This window comes from Gracilinanus agilis, chromosome 4 (genome assembly GCF_016433145.1).
Source record: "Gracilinanus agilis isolate LMUSP501 chromosome 4, AgileGrace, whole genome shotgun sequence".
Taxonomy (NCBI): domain Eukaryota; kingdom Metazoa; phylum Chordata; class Mammalia; order Didelphimorphia; family Didelphidae; genus Gracilinanus; species Gracilinanus agilis.
In genome coordinates, this window is record NC_058133.1 from 55,072,476 (window position 1) to 55,094,784 (window position 22,309).

General features: G+C 42.6%; 2 protein-coding genes across 2 annotated transcripts in view; one reads left to right on the forward strand and one right to left on the reverse strand.

Annotated features, from left to right (window-relative positions):
• LOC123245871 (carboxyl-terminal PDZ ligand of neuronal nitric oxide synthase protein-like) overlaps positions 1-22,309 on the forward strand; it is a 441,624-nt gene that overhangs the window by 413,894 nt on the left and 5,421 nt on the right. Inside the window, exon 11 of the mRNA XM_044674861.1 lies at positions 13,863-14,183. Within this exon, the coding sequence (XP_044530796.1) occupies positions 13,863-14,183 (321 nt within the window). The remainder of the gene's footprint in view (positions 1-13,862; positions 14,184-22,309) is intronic.
• SPATA46 (spermatogenesis associated 46) lies at positions 5,958-8,499 on the reverse strand. Its single transcript, XM_044676752.1, has 2 exons — positions 8,397-8,499; positions 5,958-6,493 (listed from the first exon to the last, which is right to left on the reverse strand). The coding sequence occupies exons 1-2, from the start codon at positions 8,497-8,499 to the stop codon at positions 5,958-5,960; spliced, it is 639 nt and encodes a 212-aa protein (XP_044532687.1).

The following is a 22,309-nucleotide window of genomic DNA, read 5'->3' on the forward strand; positions in this document are numbered from 1 at the left end:
ATGACTCTGGGAAGAGATACATTGACAAAGGCAGAATCAAATAGGATACAGAAAGGAAAATTTGGGGGTTAGGGGAGAGGGCAAGAGGAAATGGGGATATACAAAATGAGGTTGGTACAGGAACCAGGCAGGTCTAGTTCTGAATGCAAATCCTTGGGCTTTAGATTCAGAGCCAATCTCATTCGATGAGAGAGGTCTTTCTGACACTGTCAAGAGCTTCTCTCTCTCCCCTGCTCCCTGCCTCTGGCTTCCAGGAGTCTGTTGGTGGTACAACTGGGGTGACCACAAAAAACTGTCATCCCTGATTTGAAATTTGTTTGAGGGACAGAGTTAGAGTTGATGTCACTAGCTATGAGTTCTAGGTAGTGGTTATATCCTAAACACCCTCATTGGGAATGTTGGTTTTAGTTTTAAAAAGGTAGCCCGAGTATAGATTACTTTCTTCTGGTCTGGATCTTTTGGTTCATTAAGAGAAAATATTAAAAACAAAGACTGAGACTCAGAGCTTGTTCCTGGAAGGAAAATAAGCTTTAAATTCTTTTCTTTGGCTCAAGGAGGACTTGCCTTTCCTTTTCCTTTTTACCTTTTGCCCTATCTCCTCCCATCCCTGGGCTAGCCGCAGATATTCCGTCTAGCATCTGTTCAGGTACTGGTGTGCTACATTGCACCAGCCACACGAGTGCCAGCATGTTGAAGAATGAGTGGCCAGTCACTGTGTGTCGGGAACGGGGATGTCTTTGGATTCAGAGTTGGGGAATCCATCAAGGTGGCGACCGTTGCTCATCCCTCAGCCGGGGAAGACGGGGGAAGAACCATTAATAATGAGGTTCCCCCCCCCCAACCCTTCCTTCCTTTTTCCTGCTTTTAACTCTAACTTGTTCCTCTTTCTTCAGTTCTGTGACTTCAAGGAGGAGATATGGACTGGAGTTGGGAAGGGGGTGGTGTGTACAGGCAAAGCATCTATATCAGTGATGGCCAGAGGCTGTGAACTCTTAGACACCCCCCCTCCCAGGAATGTGGGACACCCATTCACAGCCCAGAGGGCTGTGAGGTGGGGCCAGGGAAGGAAAGGCAGCCTCTGCTTACCTCGACTGTACCCTGGAACTGTAAATGTGTAATTATACTCCTGCTAATCTCAACGCTGTCTGTAAAACTTCTCTCCAGCCTTACTGCTCTCTGTCTACTGATCTTACTTTCTCAAAGACTGAATTGGTGTTTCATTTATTTCTTCCCCTTCTTCCCTTTCCTACCACTGTTGTGTCATTAACTCTATTGACTCAACTCTCTGGGAAATGATTCTGTCCATGTAAGTGCACTTACTCCCTGGATGTTGTCACCAGTCTAGTGGCTTTTGCTAAATAAACCTTTCTTATTTCTAAAGTCCTTTTCTGTTGTCTCTTCTTGTTTCTTACTCTTCTGCTCTACCTGCCTCCTTTCTTACCTCCCTCTTCACAAGCCAGGTAGATGTGTGATGAGACACTAAAATGGTGGTTTTCACAAAAGCAATAGATCTGTATAAGGAGGGGGGAGGAAGGCCCATCCTTCCCCATCTGCTGCTCACCTAGGTCAGCTTGCCGAGTGCAGGCATTTTTGCAGGCCTAGACACAATCAGAGAGGCTTTGGGATGTTGTAGGCCATAGCAGTAATTTCCTAGGTGTACAGCATTGTTGACTTAGAACAGGAAATGACTTTTGATGTCCTAGCCTTTCATTTAAGATGAAGAAACCAGAGAGACCACAAAACAATCAGTGACAGTGCCAAAATTTGAACCTAGGGCCTTTGACTCCAAATTCAGCACTCTTTTCCCAGTAGCACAATAACATCACGTTAACACAGAGTATCACATTTCAAGTTTAATATTCCCAATTGCTACCAAACCTACTTCCTTTTAAGATTTGGCTGTTTTCTGTCAATCTTTGAGTCCGTAGGCATGACCTCCTAATGAACCAATGATGATAAAATGCTCATCTCCATTTTTTTTTTAATCATCACAGTAGAAAAGGCTTTGAAATTGGGAGCCAGAGGAATTTATCTTACCTTTGTCTCTCACTGGGTGTCCTTAGACTAATCACTTCTCTGGATCATAGTTTCTTTATATGTACAATGGAGAGATTGTCTGAAATGACCAGAGATCCCTACGAGCTCTAATCTGCGATCCCTAGAGTGCCTTAAGGTTTGTTTGGGGAAGCTGGAAGGAATTTAGTTCCTCTTGCCACTTAATCGAAGGCAACCTCTCTTCCAAAGTAGAATGTCCCTTTGATGATGTTGATGGAGAGCTCCTTTGTAAAGACCATCTTAGAGAACTGCCCAAGGACAACAGATCAGTGAACTGATTTTCCCATGGACTCAAATAATGAACATATTTCAGAGGCAAGAATTAAACCCAGATCTTCTTGGTTCCAAGGTCAGCCACTGTCATATTGCCTCTCACTTTAAGGTTTGTGGTGGCTTATCTTCAGCCCAAATTTTCCATAGCTGAAATGTAATGGTCACATTGGTCTCAGTTGGGGAGTACAAGCAGCCAGTCACATATTTTAGCCTTCTAAACACTAGCATCAGATTTGACAAAGAGCAAACCAGTGAATGACACTAGGATGATCCCTTAAACCTTAATCAGTTCATCACAATCACTGGCACTTGAAATCTTGAATAATATTTTTTTAAACAGAAAAATAAAGGTTGCTCTTTTAACAGAAAGTTCTAGAAGATGTCTCAAATCACCTCCTTGTATTTAAAAAACAAAACAAAACATGATTAAATGCCTCTCCCAACTACCTTGGAAATTGCAATATGTGTTTTAACAGAGAAGAGAGCATCTTTTTCACTTCTAAGACACAGTAGATGTTCTCTTAGAAGCAGCAGAAGTCTTCAAGCTTAGCTTCGAATACTTCAAATATTTCCAGCATCTTTTCAGACTCAGTGCCTTTGTATAGGACTCTCTAACTATTGATTTCACCATTTTGGGGTAGCAGAAAAAGTGAGCCTCTTGGTCCAATTCTAAACCTGCAGACAAATGGAGCCAATGACTATACTTCAACCTCGAAAGGATGATGGCTCCCCCTCACAAAAGTGGCACCAAAACAAGCGAGAGATGAAGAAAATGCCCAACCAGGTCATAGTAAGACTTCTCTGCTAAAAGCGGAGTTAGTCTAATCTGGGGAGCAGGGAGTGTTTATTGTGTCAATGAGAAATTACTGAATATATTGAAGGTCATGATGCAAAAACTTAGGTCACTGCCATGGAAGACCATGTTTCTGTTTCTTCCTACATCTTTTCTGAAAGGTGGCAGGAGTTCAAGTTTGGTCCTATTCACCACTAGGGTTTCCTCTTAAACTGGAAGGAGAGGCCAAGGAGGACAATCTTTGTCATCTACTTATTTGTAATTTGTAGCCTATCTGCTGTCAACAAGAACTATGAGGTAGCTCACAAAATTACAAAATTAGGTGAATCAAATTAAATACATCTGTTTAAAGGAGCAGAGAAGACAGACTCTGGATCCAAATTGTGCATCTGTTACTCATTACCTGTATGATCTGGGGAAAGTCCTTTAGGGTCTCAAAGGAGTCAGTCTATGCATCTCTAAAATGATGGGTTTCACTTAGATGACTTCTAAGGTCCCTTCCCATTCTAAATCTTTGTGCAGGTGAGGGTTGGATTAAAATGACCCCTGAAATCTCCCATCATTCTCTGACATATCTATATCTCTGATTCAGTGATACTAAATAGATATTCTGCAAGTATTATTCTCCCCATTTTCCAGATGAGAAAACTCAGACTTCTTCAAACTTGCCCAAATGACTAAGTACATTTACAAAGACTATACAAAGACTTTGTGATTAATAATGAATACAGAAAGAAAGCGACAGAGGTGTTCATCATTTGAATTTTAGAGCAAATATAACAATGATTTTCTCAAGATCCTATAGCTAATCCCTAGAGTCTTCTTTTAGTCTGAAGACCCCTTTACACTCTTAAAAATGATTGAAGATTTCCCCCACAATGGACTTTTGTTTATGTGGGGTTATGTCTACCAACATTTACTATATATGAAATTAAGACATCTTTTATTATGAAAATAATTTTGGGCTCATGGAGCCTCATAGGTCCCCAGACTATCGATACACTTTGAGAAAACACTGGGCTAGCCCATAGGATCACAGATGTTGAATGCAGGGAAGAAAAGACAGACACTTGGAGAGTTAAGTGACTTGCCAAGGCATCATGGCTGGATTTGAATACATGTCCTCTTGATTCCTGGGTCAGTGCTCTTCCCTATGATCCTTTCTGTTAACTCCAGACCCAGCTTCTAAATCTTACATTCATTTAAGCTATAAAAGAAGCTCATGAAATTTGAAATTGAGCCCTCATTCATCACTGTCACTGAAGGTGGTAAGGAGCCTTGTTTGACCATCACAAGAAAATAGATGATATGTGGAAAGAGTTGAACATGTCCCTCCCCAGCTATGGAAGGAGGTTGGTTAGAGAGAATAAGAGAAAATCAAGTACTGTGACTAAATTGTGTAGAGAATTTTATCCCTTGTGGGGCACATAGGGGTTGAAATAAAGTCAGTCCATCTCTTTGGGGTGCTTTATAATTCTCTCATTTGATCCTTTCAACAACTTTGGGAAGTAGGTGCTATTATTCTCATTTTACAGATAGAAGAACCCCTGGGGCAAACAAAGGTTTAGTGACTTGTCTAGGGTCACACAGCTAGTATAAGCATTTGAGGCAACATTTGACTTCAAGTCATCCTGACTCCAAGCCCACCATACTATCTACTATTTGTGTATACATATTCATGCGATTACATATAATACATAATGACTTTCATGGTCAGGAAAAGCTTTGCTGACCTTCGATGCAAAGTCCTAGGTGGACGTGGAACTATCTGTCAGGGGACCTAGTTTCCAATCCCTCCATTGACTCTTTGTGTGACGTTGGTCACTTAATCTCCATGAACTTTGCTCATCTGTAAAATGATCTATGATCCTATGATATTGTCAGATGAAGATGGATAGCCTTAGATTAGGCCGCCTGAGAAAGAGTCGTGACCTAGCAGCGTCTGAAAAGAAGGACATGCCTGTAGAGAACAAGGTTGCTGCCATCTTGGGAAGTAAGTTGGCAAAAGGGACTGGGAAGAGATAAAAACCAAAGCCCTCTGGAGGTGAGTTTTATTGTCTCTAAAAGGGGAAAACTCTTCTGGGCCATGGGGAAATAACTTGTTGTAAGGCTGATCCTGGAGAGAAAATAATCTAGAAGTATCCCCCCAAACCTGCACTCCTGTGTGCTCCTCCACTGTGACTTAACGGCATAGAGAATTTTGACTCTTGTGGGGTTTATAAAGGATGAAATCAAGCCAATCCACCCCCTTGGGTTGGCTTTCTCATTTTCCCAATGCAGTGAGCTTATGCCCCTCCCCTCCCCACTTATCTAAGGAATGGTTTAAGCTATGAAAAGAGAATCATTCTTATCCCCTTTCCCCACCCCCCAAATAAATAGAAGAATCCAACTGATACGTCTTCCAGGAAACATCAGTGATTTTGTCCACTTGTAAAGAGATGACATTCAGACCCAAGATGCCCAACCATAAAGACCGAGTATGACCTCTTCAAATCTGATACATCTATCTCCAGCTAAAGAACTGGTAAAAGCTGGGTCGTGGATGAATACCAGATTCCTGGGACCCTTCACTAAAGATTAACCCAACAATGTGACATTGACACATTAATGACTGCTTTGGGGTTCAACCAGTTCCAGATCAATCCAATGTATTATTCCGCAGCAACCATTAAGGCAGAGAAATTATGTGGTTAGACACACTCTCAGACTCAGCACAGTGTTGTGACTAATACTTTGATTTATTCTCACTTCTTTAGACATAACATAGTTTTTAATCTCCTGTATTTTCCTTTGGTTTGCTCTAATGGGCTACTGCCTGATGATGGGACCTTTAGGTCTACTTGAAAGTCTGGCAATTGCTGTTGGAGACTCTGTCTCCCGGCCGTGCCTTCTGCTCCTTTCCCCAGAGAGTTTTCAGTTTTCGGTAGTATACCTTGCAACTGAAGCCTTCCTTGAACCCTCCTTTGATGTGACTTTTTAAGGAGTGCAGTGTAGGGTACATGCGGCAGCAGGCCACACATTTGTAGCCATTCTGCTGGGCTGGGTGCCACTTGGAAGCAGTCAGGATGTCTTGGGATGTGATGTAGTCCTTGGAGTCCAGGCCTGGTCTGGGTTTCTTAGTGATTTCCCGGGGACAGGCATTTTCCAGGGAGGAGGAGGAAGAGCAGATGCTCTCAGCCATCTCCTCAGGCTGGCCAATGTCCCCCCTGCCCTCCCTTCCCTCATCCCGTTGTACCTCTGGGAAGCTGTAGGTCTCCAAGTGACTTTCTTTGTCTGTGCACACAAAGTAGCTATAAGGGGAGAACCAGGGCCGGTAGATGGTACAATTCCGCCTCAGTTGTTCAGTGCTTGGCGTGTCCCCCAAGGCACAGTCTAATAAGGGAAGAAAAGAGCTGAATCTAAGCCTTTGGTGCTTGGGGAATCTCTCTGGGCTTGTTAAAGTCGGGGGCTGGGTGTCCCCAAGAGAGGAAGTAAGTTGGAGGTCTGAGAAGCATCGGTAGAGTTGGGAGAGCAATCTAGAACATTCAGCCTGTTGGGTTTTTTGGTTTGTTTGTTTTTTGTTTTTTTTTTTTTTGGTGGGGCAAGTCTAACAGCAGTTCAATCCCCCAGGGCAAAATAGTCATAATCTGGGGCAAATGATCTTGAAAAATTGGCCTGACCTGGCCGAATCTTGTTGCTTCTTGAGACAGTCCTTCCCTATAGAGATAACCCTTCCCCCTGAAGCCAGACTCAGAGACCCCACCCAGAAGGTTGCCCAGAACACAATTCCCTGTTCAGCATTTATACTAGCAAAATGTTCATGTTCGTGACCAATTAATTTTTCCTCCTTCTCCAACCTTTTCCCTTCACCCTGCTCCCTGGGATTCAAGGGGTAATGTCTTAAAGAAAAAAGGATTAGAGAAATGCAAGTGGAAAATACGGTATGCGGTCATGAAACTCCTTAATACCCGTTTCCTCAGGGAGCAGCCCCCTCACTCCAATTTCACACACATAAATGTAGACAAGATACATGCATCTGCATATGTGTATATATGTGAAAACACACACAGTTGGGAAAGACCTCACCTGCTGAGAACACTGTGTTATGTACCCCGTGCCGGAGAGCACTGCATTGGTACTGAGGTGGCAGGACCTGAGCAGGGCTGGACAGCTCAGCAGGTCCAGGAGTCTTTGAAATGTCTGAGTGACAGAAGGAAACACTCTGGTAAGCTAAGATGAGAGTCATCCTTCTAGGACTTCCAATATCATTTGGGGGGAGATTCCACTTTGGTTTGTTGTGCTTGTCTCGGCCAAATGACCTCCTGAGACTGAGATGACACCACAAACTCTGTGGTGAAGCAGGGCCATTCCAGATGACATTCTAGGAGGTTCCTACATCAGACTTTCATTGAGATACATGAAAGAGCAGACTGGGTGTAAAGGAGACAGCTTTGTTCTTCTGCCTGGTCCACCTTTCCCTTTTGCTCAACCCATTCTTGTATTTTTTTTTTTTTTTTTTGTCATTCGCGTGGCCCTTAATACTGTGGGTTTTGAGGTATTCTTGAGCTTAGTGTCTTTTGTGGAGTTACGATCACAGGTACCATATTGTTTTGAAGGACTCTTTCTTGGATGTTAAGGATAAGCTTTGACCCAAAGACTCCACACATAAGAGTCAAAAAAGTGACCACAGAGCAGGATTAAGGTATGTGCCCTGGGTACTCTATCTTGTTGACCCATTAAAATTGATCAAGCATAACTAGAAAGTTCATCTACATTTATTTCCCAGAGAAATAGCAATTTTTCATCTTGGATCATAACCCTGTAGACATTGTATTTATCTATGCAAAGGGGTTCCTGAGGAAAGAAATCACTCATTGGTTATTCCTCCCTGTACATGTCAATGAGTTTTCTCACATTAGGATCCCAGAGGTGGACCCAAAGACTAGGTTCCTCTCTAATTTGTCTAAACAAAGCCAGAATATACCATGATGATTAGAGTGGTAAACCCTCTTAAGAAAACACAGGCAACATCTCGGAAATCAGTACAAACCAAAGGGATAAAAATCCATGGAAAATTTACAGGATGTGATTTGGTCACTCTGGCTATAGAAGTGAAAACCACATTAATACCATTTTGGTACTTGTCATGGTGGCAAGTATTCTTACCCACCACCCATCTAGAAGAATAACTGGACCCTTGAATCTAAGTTTCTGTTCCTATACATCAGCTATTTGGGCTAATAAGATACTCCAAAGGAAGATAAACTCATGATTCCCAGCTTCACCCATAGTTTACCTGGTAAGCTGGTAGCTCGAGAGGATGTAATATCAGGAAAAGTATTCATGGCAGAGGAAGAGATCCGTGGTCCTGAAATGCTAAGGAGAGAGAAGTTCTCCATGTTCTGACTCTTGGTAAGTTATGGAGATGGCTTTCTCTTCCTCCTTAGAGGCTAGTTGTGTTGTCCAGGCGATAAACATTCTGAGATCATTTGACATCATAAGAAGGTCACATGATTCCATGGCTGGACCAGTTGCTAACCAAGGAAGGGCTATCATCCCCGCTTTTCTTAGGCTAACTCTAAATTCTTATTTCACTTTATTTCACTTGATCCTACCATTCCTAAGTAATGTCTTACATACTTTGGGTATTACTCAAAGAATAGTAGGAATCATGGTGACATTGTTCTATGTAGGATCTCAGTGCCCTTCTATCTTCATTTTTCTCTAGTCTCTTCAATGCACCCTTGCCCAGCCCTATAAATGTCTTAATCTGTTGATCTACTTCTTACCTCACTGCCCTCAAAAAATGAAAATAAGACCAAGTGCTTTGATTCTAGGCTATCTTTGTCACCATAATTATAGATTATGTAGCAGTGCATTATGAAGCAGTTATATGGGATGGCTTCCTAGCTGTGTGACCCAGGGCAAGTCACTTAACCTTCATTGCCTATCCTTTACCACTTTTCTGCCTTAGAACTAATATACATTATTGATTCAGAGATAGAAGGTAAGGGTTTAAAAAAAAAAAGGTTAAATGGGATGGGGAGATATCATATGGAATCAGGCATGGTTCCTTGTTTGACAAGGGACTGCCAGAGTTGTGAAGGTATGGAACATGTGTGGGATTACCTAAGGGAGAGAGGAAAGGTGAGCAAGAGAGAAAAAGGGAGAAGAGAACATTAGTGTTACTGTGTTTCTTCAGGGTGCCTAGAAATAGGATGTTAGTAACATTCCTTTACTCACAGTATAATATAATAAATACCCCATTTGGTAAAACCAGCTATAGTGGAGGTAATAGTCACCGCTTACCTTGGTAATTTCGATGCTCTTAGCATATTCATTTGAGGTAGTATTGCATAGTGGAAACAATGGAATTGGGGGTAAGATCCCTGTCCTCGCTTTGTCACCAAGTAACAGCGTGTCTTAGAACAAGTCATTTCCCCATTTTGGGCGCCATTGTCTTCATCTGTCACATTAAAGGGTTGAAATCGATGACCTCTCATTCCTTCCAGGTGGAACATTTTAGGATGCCGTGATTTGCATACTAGGAAATGATAGGTAGATATTGATAAGTGATACTGATGAGGCCTGGAGCACCTGGGATTTCATTTTCCCTTTTTCCATTTAAATTCCACCACTGATACCACTTTAAAAATAATCAGCCTAGTGCTTTAAAAATACTCTACAAGACAACGGGGGAGAGTTTCCCATCTAGGAAAGAGCTTTTAGCCGATACAAGTCAGTCATTTACTTAGCTGGTCATTTCTGAGATTCCCATTATACTCCGGGCAGTAGGACCCCAGTTTGGCCCGACGGATTCCCTTGGCAAGTGAGTGGTGGAGGCTCAGGGGCAGGTATGGACACCTTCCTCTACTGGTCACTTCATGCAATGTTTCTTTCTCATTTCCTTCCTGCCTGCTTTCCGAGCCCCTGCCTGGGTCAGGTAAGATACCCTTTACCCCAATGGTGAAGCATGCTGAAGAATGCCCCCTTCTCTGCCCCTGTGTGTGCATGCTGTGTGTGGTGGCAGCAGGGGGAGGGAGGCCTAGTCCCAGGTTCAGTCCTTCCTCGCCTCCTTTATTCACTGGAGTCTTGGTCTTCTTGGGGGGTGTGGTCTCAGGCATTCTTGTGTCTGGGAGATCAAAGTTCTAGGTTCTCTTCCCTGATTTCATGTCAATGCCCATGGATGTCCTAGCTGAGAAGATGCTGTTGCTGTACCCTTGCCTTTTCTCCACCCCCAAATTTAATTGTTGATCTTCAATGTGGTTGTAGTCAAGGGAAATTCTCGGCTTGGTACCACCTAGACCATGAAAGCAGGGGGATTCACTTCATGTCATGTCTTAAGGAAAAAAAATAATGCCCACCTGGATAATCCCAGAAGGGCTATTGGAATGTACCCACAGACATAAATGCTAAACTTGCCCACGCGTGATTTTAGAAAGGATTCTTGGGTTGCTGGAAGTGAGAAGGAACTTGGAAAGACGTTTTCTCATGTTCCAGGCCACCCCCTTCCTGAGAGTATTGGAACATTCCAGAATAAACAGTCAACTCAATTGTCCACACAAAATCATTCCACTTCGATAAACCCTTGAATGCACACTGTATGGACTTGATGAAGAAGTGTGACACAGGACCTTCCCTGGAGGAACTTGTGATCTCAATATGGGAACAAGACAGATACATATGAACTCATTAAAAAATAATATTCAATGGCTTTTATTCAAAGGATCATTTGTTAGAAATGGAGAAAAAAATACTCATTTGTGTCTTCTTCCCCTCCCCCAATAGAATGTAAGTTTCCTGAGGGTAAGGACTAAGACAATTCCATTTTTCTCTTGGTTTCCCCAGGATCTTGTCTAGTGTTCTGCTCTAAGTAGGTACTTAATAATTGTTTGTTCAAATTGAATTGGAATTTCAAATGGCAACATATAGTGGTCTGTGTGGACTACAGTGATATACCACCCATACCTACCATGTTCAAGTAGACTCCTGTCTCTGGGAGAGGAGCCGCAAGGACTACTCAGAAACCTTTTCTGATTATTGGGTTTGGTATGTGTTGGTATGCATTTTCCCCTTGATTTAGATTAACTTTCCTGATCCTCTAGAAACCTCAAACAATGAAGCCACTCCAACTTCTCCAGTCTGCTGTTGGGCCCCATTCTATTTCTCCTTTGGGGTCACACTAAAGCATGTTCTGGCTTAAGCAGAGGCATTTAAGTGCATCAGTTTCAAAGGACTTCCTGCTCGGTTATAGACTTTGCCCTTGAATAAGAATAGATGATGGGGAGGGAGATGAGAGGAAAAAGGAGAGAGAGAATTTTTTTTTAAATTAGATTAGGTATAATCATACAAGCCACCATGTGGATAGTAAAGAGGCACTCGTGCTCTGTTTTGGAGGGTGTTAAAGATGTCCTCAAAGTCTTTGTAGAGTGGGTGAGCTTGGACATGGCCTGGATGATGCCAGCTTCCTCTCAGTGTACACAGAGATGACGGGGTGAGTTCCTGCAAAAGGAGAGTCGGTTCCCTCCCTATTGCTTGATGTAAATGGATGGGTCCTACACTAGTTCTATTTCCAACCACTTTTCTGAGTTACAAAGTTCAGGGCACAAGAATCAGGAGGAGTGAAAGAGATGAAAGGCATGGAGTTACATATTGCTGGAGAACAAAGACCTTTTTTTTGCTATCTTTCCCCTCCAAATTTTCTTGGAATATGGAGCTTGTTTGTCAAAGGGAATTGGCAGGATATCACTGCTTGAAGCTTGTTAGAGGGAGAAGCTGTAGGGGACCCAGGTCATTGACCAGCCCAGGGCAGAGAAAGTTGCCTTGTGATATGAATTTAGACATGCTCAAGACTATATCACAATCTAAGTATTTCTTAGAAAGTTGCAATAAGTGCAGCCACCTAAAAAAGGGGTGTTGAATCTCCTAGAGAATCTTGGCCCCTCCTGCCCTTCAAGAGATGAACAAGGTCCCTCTAGTTAGTGTATGTGGGTAGAAAACCCAATTTTCAAATCCCAGGCTCTATACCTATGCCTGTGCCTGTGATCATCTCCAGTTCCTGGGCTAGAATGACCAAGTGGTGGTCATGTAACCTTGCAGAAAAATCAATGCTCAGACTCACAGTCCAGCAACGCTGCTACTGATTTATCTTCTCCTGACCCTCATTTTTTTCATTTGAAGGATGGAGTTGTCTATGTCTGCCCCTGCCTCTTCTGTTTGAGAGGTAGCAATTCAATTCAACTAAAACTCGGCTCTAGATCTCAAAGGTCCCCAGAGAAAGGAGATTTGTTACCCACTACTCATTTGCTAGTCCCAGAGTCAAATGATTGCTAAGCCCAAGTAATCCCTGATAGCAGATAAAATCTCCAATGGTACCTAAAAATTAATGCTATGTAAAACTAGAATGAGCTGCCTTGGCGATAGTAGGCTCTGCCTCCCTGGAAGATGAATGGTTTAGAAGGAATCCTTTTTTTGTGAGGAGGAAATGGGTCGATTAGATGGCCTCTGATGCAGCTTTCCATGCCCTCAGCAGGCATGAACAGCCGGTCCCTAGGCTCTAGATGGCATGGACCACGCAGTTCATGCTTGTAGGCAGGGACAGGGTAGGTACATGGTAGAGTTCCAAAGAAAAGTCTCCTGGTCCTCCTTAGCCATCCTATCCTTTCACCCCGGTAGGTGAGGAGTCACATAATTGGACAGAAGTGCTCATGACAGTATGTGGTGTAACAATAATGTTTTCCTTCCTTCTCTAAATTCTTACTGCTTCCAAGGGCCTGGTGCCATGAATGGACATGTCCTGCAATAATGCTATTTATAACTCTCCCCTGAGGAACCGAGTTCAGGGGACTTAAGGGTTGGGAGGAATCATAGAGGTAAAAAAGTGTGGATTTAGTATAAGATACCTAGAGAGGCAGCATAGTGCAATTGAAAGAGAACTGTTAGAATGGAAGGAATTGGGTACAAATCCCAGCTCAGCCGTATTACTACCTGTGAAACTTGGAGCAAATTTCTGGGCCTCAATTTCCTCATTTATAAAATGAAGTGATGAAATTAAAAGACTGCTGAGGATCCAGGTCTAAGTCAATAATAAATAAGCTCTGAAACTATTAAGTGAATTATAAAATATTATACTAACTGGGTTTGGAATCAGGAAAATCCATCTTCATGAATTCAAACTTCACCTCATATACTTACTAGCTGGGTGACCCTGGACAAGTAGCTCGATCCTCTTTGCCTCAGTTTCCTCATCTGGAAAATGAACTGGAGAAGGAAATGGCACACCACTCTAGTGTCTTTGCCAAGAAAACCCCAAGTGGGATCATGAAGAGTCAGACATGACAAAAATTAATTGTGGATTTAGTCACTGATTATTTTACATGTGTCTTTTCCATGGTGTTGGAAGGATTCAAGAATACTCCTTAGGTTTAAACCCGGCCTCAGCCACTTCCCAGCTGTGTGACCCTGGGCAGGTCACTTGACCCCCATTGCCCACCCTTACCAATCTTCCACCTATGAGACAATACACCGAAGTACAAGGGTTTAAAAAAAAAAAAAGAAAAAAAAAAAGAATACTCCAGCTAGCTCCTTCCTGAGTATTTCCAAAGCTTTTAGAAGCTGAAAAAATTATGAGTTTTATTGGAAAATGCTTCACATAGAGAAAGAGGGTAGAGTAGAGGAAATGTGGTCTACCGAATTCAGCCAAAAAAAACCTCTTCACCCTTTGCCTTCCTGCTTCTTCCTTTCTTTTCACAGTTGACCAAAGCATGTTTGAGAACTCTAACACAGCACCCACACCAAAGCTGCAGGCAAGCCGTTCTTTCCCCCACCTGTCCAAGTCTACTGCCCCCAGCACAACAACTATGGGCTCCCTGGAACCTAGTGGACCAGGGCTCCGAATGGGCAGCAGCCAGCACCTCAAGAACCTGGGGAAGGCCGTGGGCGCCAAGGTCAATGATTTCTTGCGGAGGAAAGAGCCAGTGAACCTTGAGAATGCTGCAGGAGTGATGGAGATCAACACCAATGCGGGAGCCACATTGTGTGCTCCAGGCGACCCCCCACCAGGGACATGGCAAGAAGAAGAAAGGTGAGCTACAGACTGGCCCTGGGCAGTCCTACAGAATTTCAATTGGAAGTAGAAAAGAGATTAAGGGGAGGACTGTTAAATGCCTTCATGTCCAGTTCTGGGTGAGGCAATACAAGGTGAACCCAAGGAATATAAGATATGCACATGCACATACACACACACGAATACAATCTTGCCCTCTGGGCACTTACATATTATGATGTCCCTATTTGTTCTTTGGGTCACTGGATGGTACCGTGGATAGAGTGGTGGGCCTGGAGTCAGGAAGGCCTGAGTTCAGATCTGGTGTCAGGCACTCTTTAGCTGTGTGACCCTGAGTAAGTCACTTAACCCCGTTGTCTCAGTTTCCTCATCTATAAAACAAACTATACAAGAAAATAGCAACCCACTCCAGTATCCTTGCCAAGAAAACCCAGATGGAGTCATGAAGTGTGGGACACAACTGAAGAAACTAAATAACAACAACCATATTCATTCTTTCCTATTATGTGGGTCAATTTGTTGGTATCTAATTGAGCTCAAAGAGAAGAAGTGGTAGATCTTGCTCTCAAGGTTATTGTGGCCTGAGGATGGGGTAGGAGAGATGAGTAGGTTTTGGAATCAGGAGAGTCAGTGGCAAGCTGCTTGCAAATCAATGAAAACATTTATTGATTACAGGTACATTTTTTACAAAGAGTTTGAATCAGGCTGAGGGATTAGGTCATACACAATGAAAGTCAATAATTCACAAGATCAAGACAATGGACTTAGTTTACCTCAGTGAATCTAGACAGAGTTTTCTATAGGCTGATAAATCAATAAGTCAGTATATAACTATCTAACCCAGATTCTCATTGAATGCCTGCATCAATAGTTTCTTGAAAGGACATGCAGTTTCAGTAAAGAGGGAGGGGAAGGAGGGGTAGAAGTCTCACATGAGGAGTGAGCTATGTGTTTGGCTTTATCTAGACTATGGTTACCCAGAGACTTTGCAAGCTGGGGGTCTTTTAGGCTTTCCAAAGCTTTGCTTGATGGAAGCCCCTAATGTTCTCACACTGCTCCCACAAAGGATTTTTGGAGTTATGTTCAATGTCTCCAAAAACTTCACGTTTTCTATAATGTTTTCCCCAAAGATAATTTTTGCTTGTTTTGGCATCAAGCTCAGAATTAATCAGCAAGAATTTATTAAGTCTATTTTATGCTAGGTTCTAGGGATACAGAGATAGAAATGAAACTGTCCTTGCCCTCAGATCTCTTCCATTCTTTCAGGGAAGACAACATGAATACTTATAAATACATACAGAATAAATCCAAGATAACCTGGAAGGAAGGCACCAGTAGCCTATGGGATCAAGAAAAGACTCACGTAGGAAGTGGTTCTTAAACTAAAAGGAGAAGTAAGGAGAGAGGGCACATTCCAGGCCTGGAGCAGAATATATGCAAAGATGGAGAGACAGCAGATGGGATGTTGAGTATAAGGAGTAACCAGGTCACTTTGGCCAGACCATAGAGTACATCAGTGGTTCCCAAACTTTTTTGGCCTACCGCCCCCTTTCCAGAAAAAATATTACTTAGCCCCCTGGAAATTAATTTTTAAAAATTTTAATAGCAATTAATAGGAAAGATAAATGCACCTATGGCCATCATTGCCTCCCTAGATCACTGCAGCACCCACCAGGGGGCGGTGGTGCCCACTTTGGGAATCACTGGAGTACATGAAAGGAAGTCTCAGTGGTGGCTAATAAGCCTTAAAAAGGCAAACAAGAGCTTGACTAGAAAAAGGCTTTAAAAGCCCAACAGAGGTTTTGTTTGTGAGCCTTCAGGGAACAGGGTGCCCACTGCACTTTACTGGGCAGAGGACTGATATAGCCAGATATCACTTTGGCAACTTTATGGAGGATGAGTTGGAGGACACTCAAGTCAAAGAAACCATTTAGGTTATTGGAAGTGGTCTAGAAGGGAGGTGACAGGGACTAAGCTAGAGTGATGACTGTGTGAATGGAAAAGGGAACAGATGTGAGAAGTAGTGTGAATGTTGAATTAACAAAATGACAACAGATTGGATATATGAAGTGAGGGAACGTAAGGAGTAGAGAATGAACATTGAGGTCATGGACTTCCTTTGGCTGAAGAGATGAGAGTACCCTTGATAGAAAAAGGAATGTTTGCAAGAAAGGTTTTGGGGTCAGGAAGGAGATAATGAGTTCTATTTTGTTCATTTGAGTTTGAAGTGCCGCTAGGATGTCCTACAGAGCACCTAAATCAGTTGGTGAGGTAGATCTGAAGTTCCTTAGCAAGACCGGGGCTAGATATTACAAATCTGGGAATCATTTGCCTAAAAATGACCAATAAACTCATGGGACAGATTGTATTGAGCAGGGAAGTAATCACCAACTTGTTAGATGTTTTCCAGGCCTTCCTACCACAGGAGGGTCAACTCTAAACCGCTTTGTGAAGAAGGTAAAACTTCTCTTCAGAACCTTTTCTGTCCTCTTTTTATTATACCAGATTTGTTATCCAAGAAGTCATTAATGGCCTCATGCCAAACTCCAGGCATCCCCACTGTGGTATCTTATGATCCAGACTTTTCTCCTTAATCCCATAAAAGTTTAGTTTTTCTGTGTTTTATTTCCTCTGGTCTCTTCTGTATCTGAACTAAACTAAAAACTACTTTGAATTAATGCCCAACTGGCTCTTAGAGATAATATTTGCTTTTTTTCCACAGTGGTTATAACTTGAAAAAGTGATTAAAGATGGAGCTGTAGGGGTCATACTAATTGGCAGTTTGGTGCAGTACAAAGATCCAACTGGACTTGGAGTCAGAAATTCTGGATTCCAGTCCCGACTCAACCACATGCTATCCAAGAGACCTTCATCAAGTCCCTAGGATCATAGAATTAGAGATGGAAAGGACCTTGGAGGACAGTGAATCTAACCCCTTCATTTTACATAGGAGGTCTACCAAGATTAAGTGCTTTGCCCAGGATCACAGGCTAGTATGAATGAGGTAGGATTTGAACCTTGATCTTCCCAAATCTAAGTTCAGCTCTATCCAGCAGAGCCCATTACCTCTAAGTAACTTACCTCTTCTCAACCTCAGTTTTCTCATCTGTAAAGTACAGATAAATCTATTTCCCTAATGTACCTCATGCAGAAAGTGGTTTTTAACCGTGAAGTACAATGTAGTTGTGAGCTGTGATCACAGACTTAGGTTTCCTTTGAGTTGGTTGACCCCATCCTGTTTGTGCATTCTTTGCTTTTTTTCTTATAGGCAAAGATACTGAACTGCTTCCTTGATTAAAAGTCCAAAGCTCATGGGGTGCAGTCCCGAATGACCAGGTCCGATTTCCACTGCTGACAGGGAGAAATACCTTGGACAAGTGCCTGAACTCTGAGTCTCTCTGCTCCTACTTTCTATCCATGCATCTAAGAACACCCCACTTAATGACCAAATCTCAGAGGCAGAAGGCACCTCCCGAGTGTCATCCAGATTAAGCCAGAGCTGACAAATGGTCATCTCGCTTTTGTTTTAAGCCCTCTAATTATGGGACTCACAATCTGCCTCAAGGCATACCAGAAATAGGGGACTAAGAAGTAAATGACCCTCAAAGCAATATTATTGTGTGGTCTTAAAAAAAGGAGCCTGCTTGATTTCTTGAGATCTTACCCTTCTGTCCTGGGTCAGGATGTGTCTTATCTCTCCCACTGGATGGCCAGTTCTTTGTTGATGGCTACTGTATCTGGGACTTTGTATCTTTTCCCAGCTTTGGGTGCTTTTCACCTACCTGTAAGCTCTTTGGTAAAAACCATTGATTGAATTTCTGAGGTGTTAAGTAATGTCTGTCAAACAACCTGTGTCCCAAGATCTTGGTAAGGATGAATCGGTGAGTGATTTGGAAAATAAGTGTAAGATGCAATGGAGAGAGTGCCAGGTCTGGAGTCCAGAAGACACATCTTTCAGAGTTCAGATCTGGCCTCAGACAACTAGCTGTGTGACCAGGGCCAGTCACTTAACCTCGTTTGCCTCAGTTTCCTCTTATGTCAAATGAGCTGGAGGATGAAGTGGCAAACCACTCTAGGATCTTTGCTAAGAAAACCCAAATGAGACCATGAAGAATCGAACATGACTGAAATGACTAAACAATAGCATCAAAGATGCCTATTAATATAATGTATAATAATGTTCATGATTCTATGCAATAACACTAGGGGCTGGATCACTACCTCTGTAGGATTCTTTTGGTCTCCTAGGAGAAGAAACAGTGGCATTAAGTCAAAGCTTACAGACCAGTTTCCAAAGCCATTTGTCACTGGTGACAATTTATCCTCTGAGGCCTGGGATGGTCAACATTACCTAAGCACTAATGAGCTAATAATAGGAGCTAGTGATAAGTGGTTGGCATGCTTCTTTCTGCCACAGGCCAGAACAGTGATGCTATCTCACCCTGCAGCCAGACTTTCTAGGCTTAAGCCTGCTGGCTGGAGAGTGCCTCAGGCAGAAAAGGCTCTTCTGTCCTGAAGGGAGCCCCAAATGGCAAATTAATTGGAAGAAGCAATCCTGAAATGAAAGCCCTTATAATTCAAGCCAAGAGGCCTCATTGTTTCGGGCTATGGTTGGAATCAGATTTGAAAAATGAGGTCAACCAGTTCACCCAACCTTGCCCACTGCACACATCCCCTCAGTGTCCTCCCAGAGAAGTGTTTGGCTAGCTTTTTCTTGAATGCCTCCATGACATGAACCCAACTGCCACATGACATGTCCATTTCCATTTTGTTCCATTCTATTAAAAACTCCTTCCTTACGTTGAACTGAAATCTGTCCCCCCGAAGCTTCCTAGTTCTATACACTTTAGTGCCAAATAAATATGCCTCAAATCCTTCTCCATATTATCATCCTTCCAATGTTTGAAGACAGCTAACATGCCTTTCCTGAGTCTTCTTTACATGACATATTCCTAACTCCTTCAACCAGACTACTTTTGCCTTAGCTTCTGGCCCTTCCATATCCTGGTTACCCTTTGATGGACCCACCTCAAATTGCTAATATCCTTCTTAAAGAGGCAGAGGTGGGTTGGAACCGAATCCCCTCTCCCAGAGGTCTGATCAGCATGGGCTGGATGGAACCTGACTTCTTTATTTTGTAGACTCTCTTTTAAAAAAAAAAATCCTTACCATCCATCTTGGAATCAGTGCTATGTATTGGTTCCAACAGAAAGGTAAGGGCTAGGCAATGGGCATTAAGTGACTTGCCCTGGGTCACACAGCTTGGAAGTATCTGAGGTCAAATTTGAACTCAGGATCTCCCATCTCTAGGACTGGTTCTCTATCCATTGAACCACCTAGCTCAGTGATTCCCAAAGTGGGAGCCACCGCCCCCTGGTGGGTGCTGCAGTGATCCAGAGGAGCGGTGATAGCCACAGGTGCATTTATCTTTCTTATTAATTGCTATTAAAATTTTTAAAAAAAATTAATTTCCAGGGGGCTAAGGTAATATTTTTTTCTGGAAAGGGGGTGGTAGGCCAAAAAAGTTTGGGAACCACTGACCTAGCTGTTCCCTCTATATTCTCTTTCAATGAAGCTTTATCTATATTAACTTTTTTTTTTTTAATATTTTTTTAAACCCTTAACTTTGGTGTATTGTCTCATAGGTGGAAGAGTAGTAAGGGTGGGCAATGGGGGTCAAGTGACTTGCCCAGGGTCACACATCTGGGAAGTGGCTGAGGCCGGATTTGAACCTAGGACCTCCTGTCTCTAGGCCTGACTCTCAATCCACTGAGCTACCCAGCTGCACCCTATCTATAGTAACTTTTATTCTATTTTATTTTATTTTGACTACTCAGTCATACCTCTGGCTCATACCAATATACCAGTTTACTATTCGCAGGTAATACCACCTGACCTCATCTCTCCTGTCTGGGATCTGAGAGATGGTTCAGTAGAGTGAAAAAAAGCCATGGCCTTGGGAGTCAGGGAAGGACTTGGTTTAAATCTGCCATCTATCATTCATGAGCTCTGACCATGGATAAGTGACTTGAGGTCTCTGGACTTCAGCTTCCTCATCTATAAAAATGGGAATAATATCTATAAAGAAGCAACATGGCCCAGGGGATAGAGGGCCTGGGTTCAAAATCAGGAAGCCTTAGATTCAAGACCTTCCTTAGACACATGATAAACATGTGGCCTCTGACAAGCCTTCCAACCTCTCTGTGCCCTCCATCCCAGGCAGCTCTCCAAAGCTCTAAATTGCAGAATTTTGCTCATCTTTACAGGTAGAGAGGGTGCCCCCAATCAGAGGTCTTGATAAACAAAAATGCCCACCTTTATGCACCAGTACAGCTAGGCACTGGGAACAGAAGAGAATGAAAATCTATCCCTGTCCTGGAAGAGTTTACATTGCTCTGGGGGGATTCACTATGTACGGAGAGAAGCGTGTGAGTGATAATTTAAAGAGGAACAGGTCTGGAAAGGCTTCCCTTAAGGAAATGGCCCCTGAGCTGCGCCAGCAGTGCAGAAAGCCTAGGAACTCGAAAATGTAGGAATAAGGAGAGAATGCCATGTTGCTTCTTTATAGATATTATTTCCATTTTTATAGATAAGGAAGCTGAAGCCCAGAGACCTCAAGTCACTTACCCATGGCCAGAGCTCATGAATGATAGATGGCAGATTTAAACCAAGTCCTTCCCTGGCTCCCAAGAATCCAGGTGTGGGAGTCAGGCCATGCAAAAGTCCAGAGGAAAAAGATGGAGTACTGAGCTCTTGGAAAAAGCAAGCATACAAGTTCAGCTATAAGGATCAAATGAGACCATGTCAACCTCACAACACTACATAAATGCCAGCCATTAATGTGCAGTTGATTTTTTTTTTATTCAACCCAAGTGTAAGAGTTTCCATTTATCATTCTTAATTTTCATTTTGATAGATGCAGTCCATCATTCCAATCTGTCTTGTTGAACTTTGACTGTCATCTAATTTATTAGCTACTCTTGACAGTTATACTTTCATTCCAGTCATTGATATGGAGCTGGTTGAAAAATAGAGTCCTTTGGCTTGCCATTTCCTTTCAGGGTGGCTTGGATCCATTAAGCGACACTCTTTGGGGATGGCCATTCAAATGATTTGGAGTCTACCTCATTGTATGATCATCCAACCGAAATGCCTCCGTCTCCTCCATATTATTGAACGAGATTTTGCCAGATGCCTTTTTGAAATCCAAGTAAACTATTTCTGCAACATTCTTCTGATGTATTTAGCCTCTAAAAAAAGGAAATGAGGTTTAGACTGGCATGACTTGTTTTTTAATAAACCTAACTTGATTGGTATGGTCAAGTGGAGTTTGAAGACTTAAAACAGAATTCTGATTCTGTTTCTTAAGGAGACTGCTAGGTGGCTCGGTGGAGGAAATGCTGGGCCTCAAGTCAGGAAGACCCGATGAGTTAACTCAGACACTTACTAGTTGTGTAATCTTGGGACAAGTCACTTAACCTCTGCCTTAATCCATTGGAGAAGGAAATGGCAAATGACTCCAGAATCTTTGCCAAGAAACCTCCAAGGACAATCAGTGTTGCAGTGTCTTGGTCCATGGGGTCATAAAGAATCAAAAACAACTGAACAAGTCTGTTACTTAATTATTGGGAGACAGCTCTGAGCCTCAGTTTTTCTCATGTGTAAAATGAAAGAGTTAACTTGTCTCTCAGATCCAAATCCGTACCACTTCCTTTTTGAAGTACTTTCATCATTTACAAACACGTCCTAGAATTTTGCCAGAGAAAGCTTCAAGTTTATCCGATGGTTTTCCAAAATTAGTCTTTTTCCCACTTTGGAATTGCCCATCTCCAGTCTACTCACATCTTTCCCTTTCTTTCAGAAAGCTTTCAAGATCCCTAGTAGCGGCTTAGGAATTACTTCTACAAGGTTTTTTAGTGCTTACATTATAATTTGTCTAGGTCGGAGGTCTTGATTTCATTCTCCCCTTTCCCCCAAATTCTTTCCTCCTTCAAACTCTCCTGTCTCTAATAAGAATTTTACCACCTCCCAAAAACTAGCTTTCCTTATAACTCAGAATTTTTTAAATTTTTCCCTCCTTTTCGTCTTCCTTATCCAATCAGTTGTCAAGACCTCGTGCATCTATCCCTCTTCCATTCACCCAG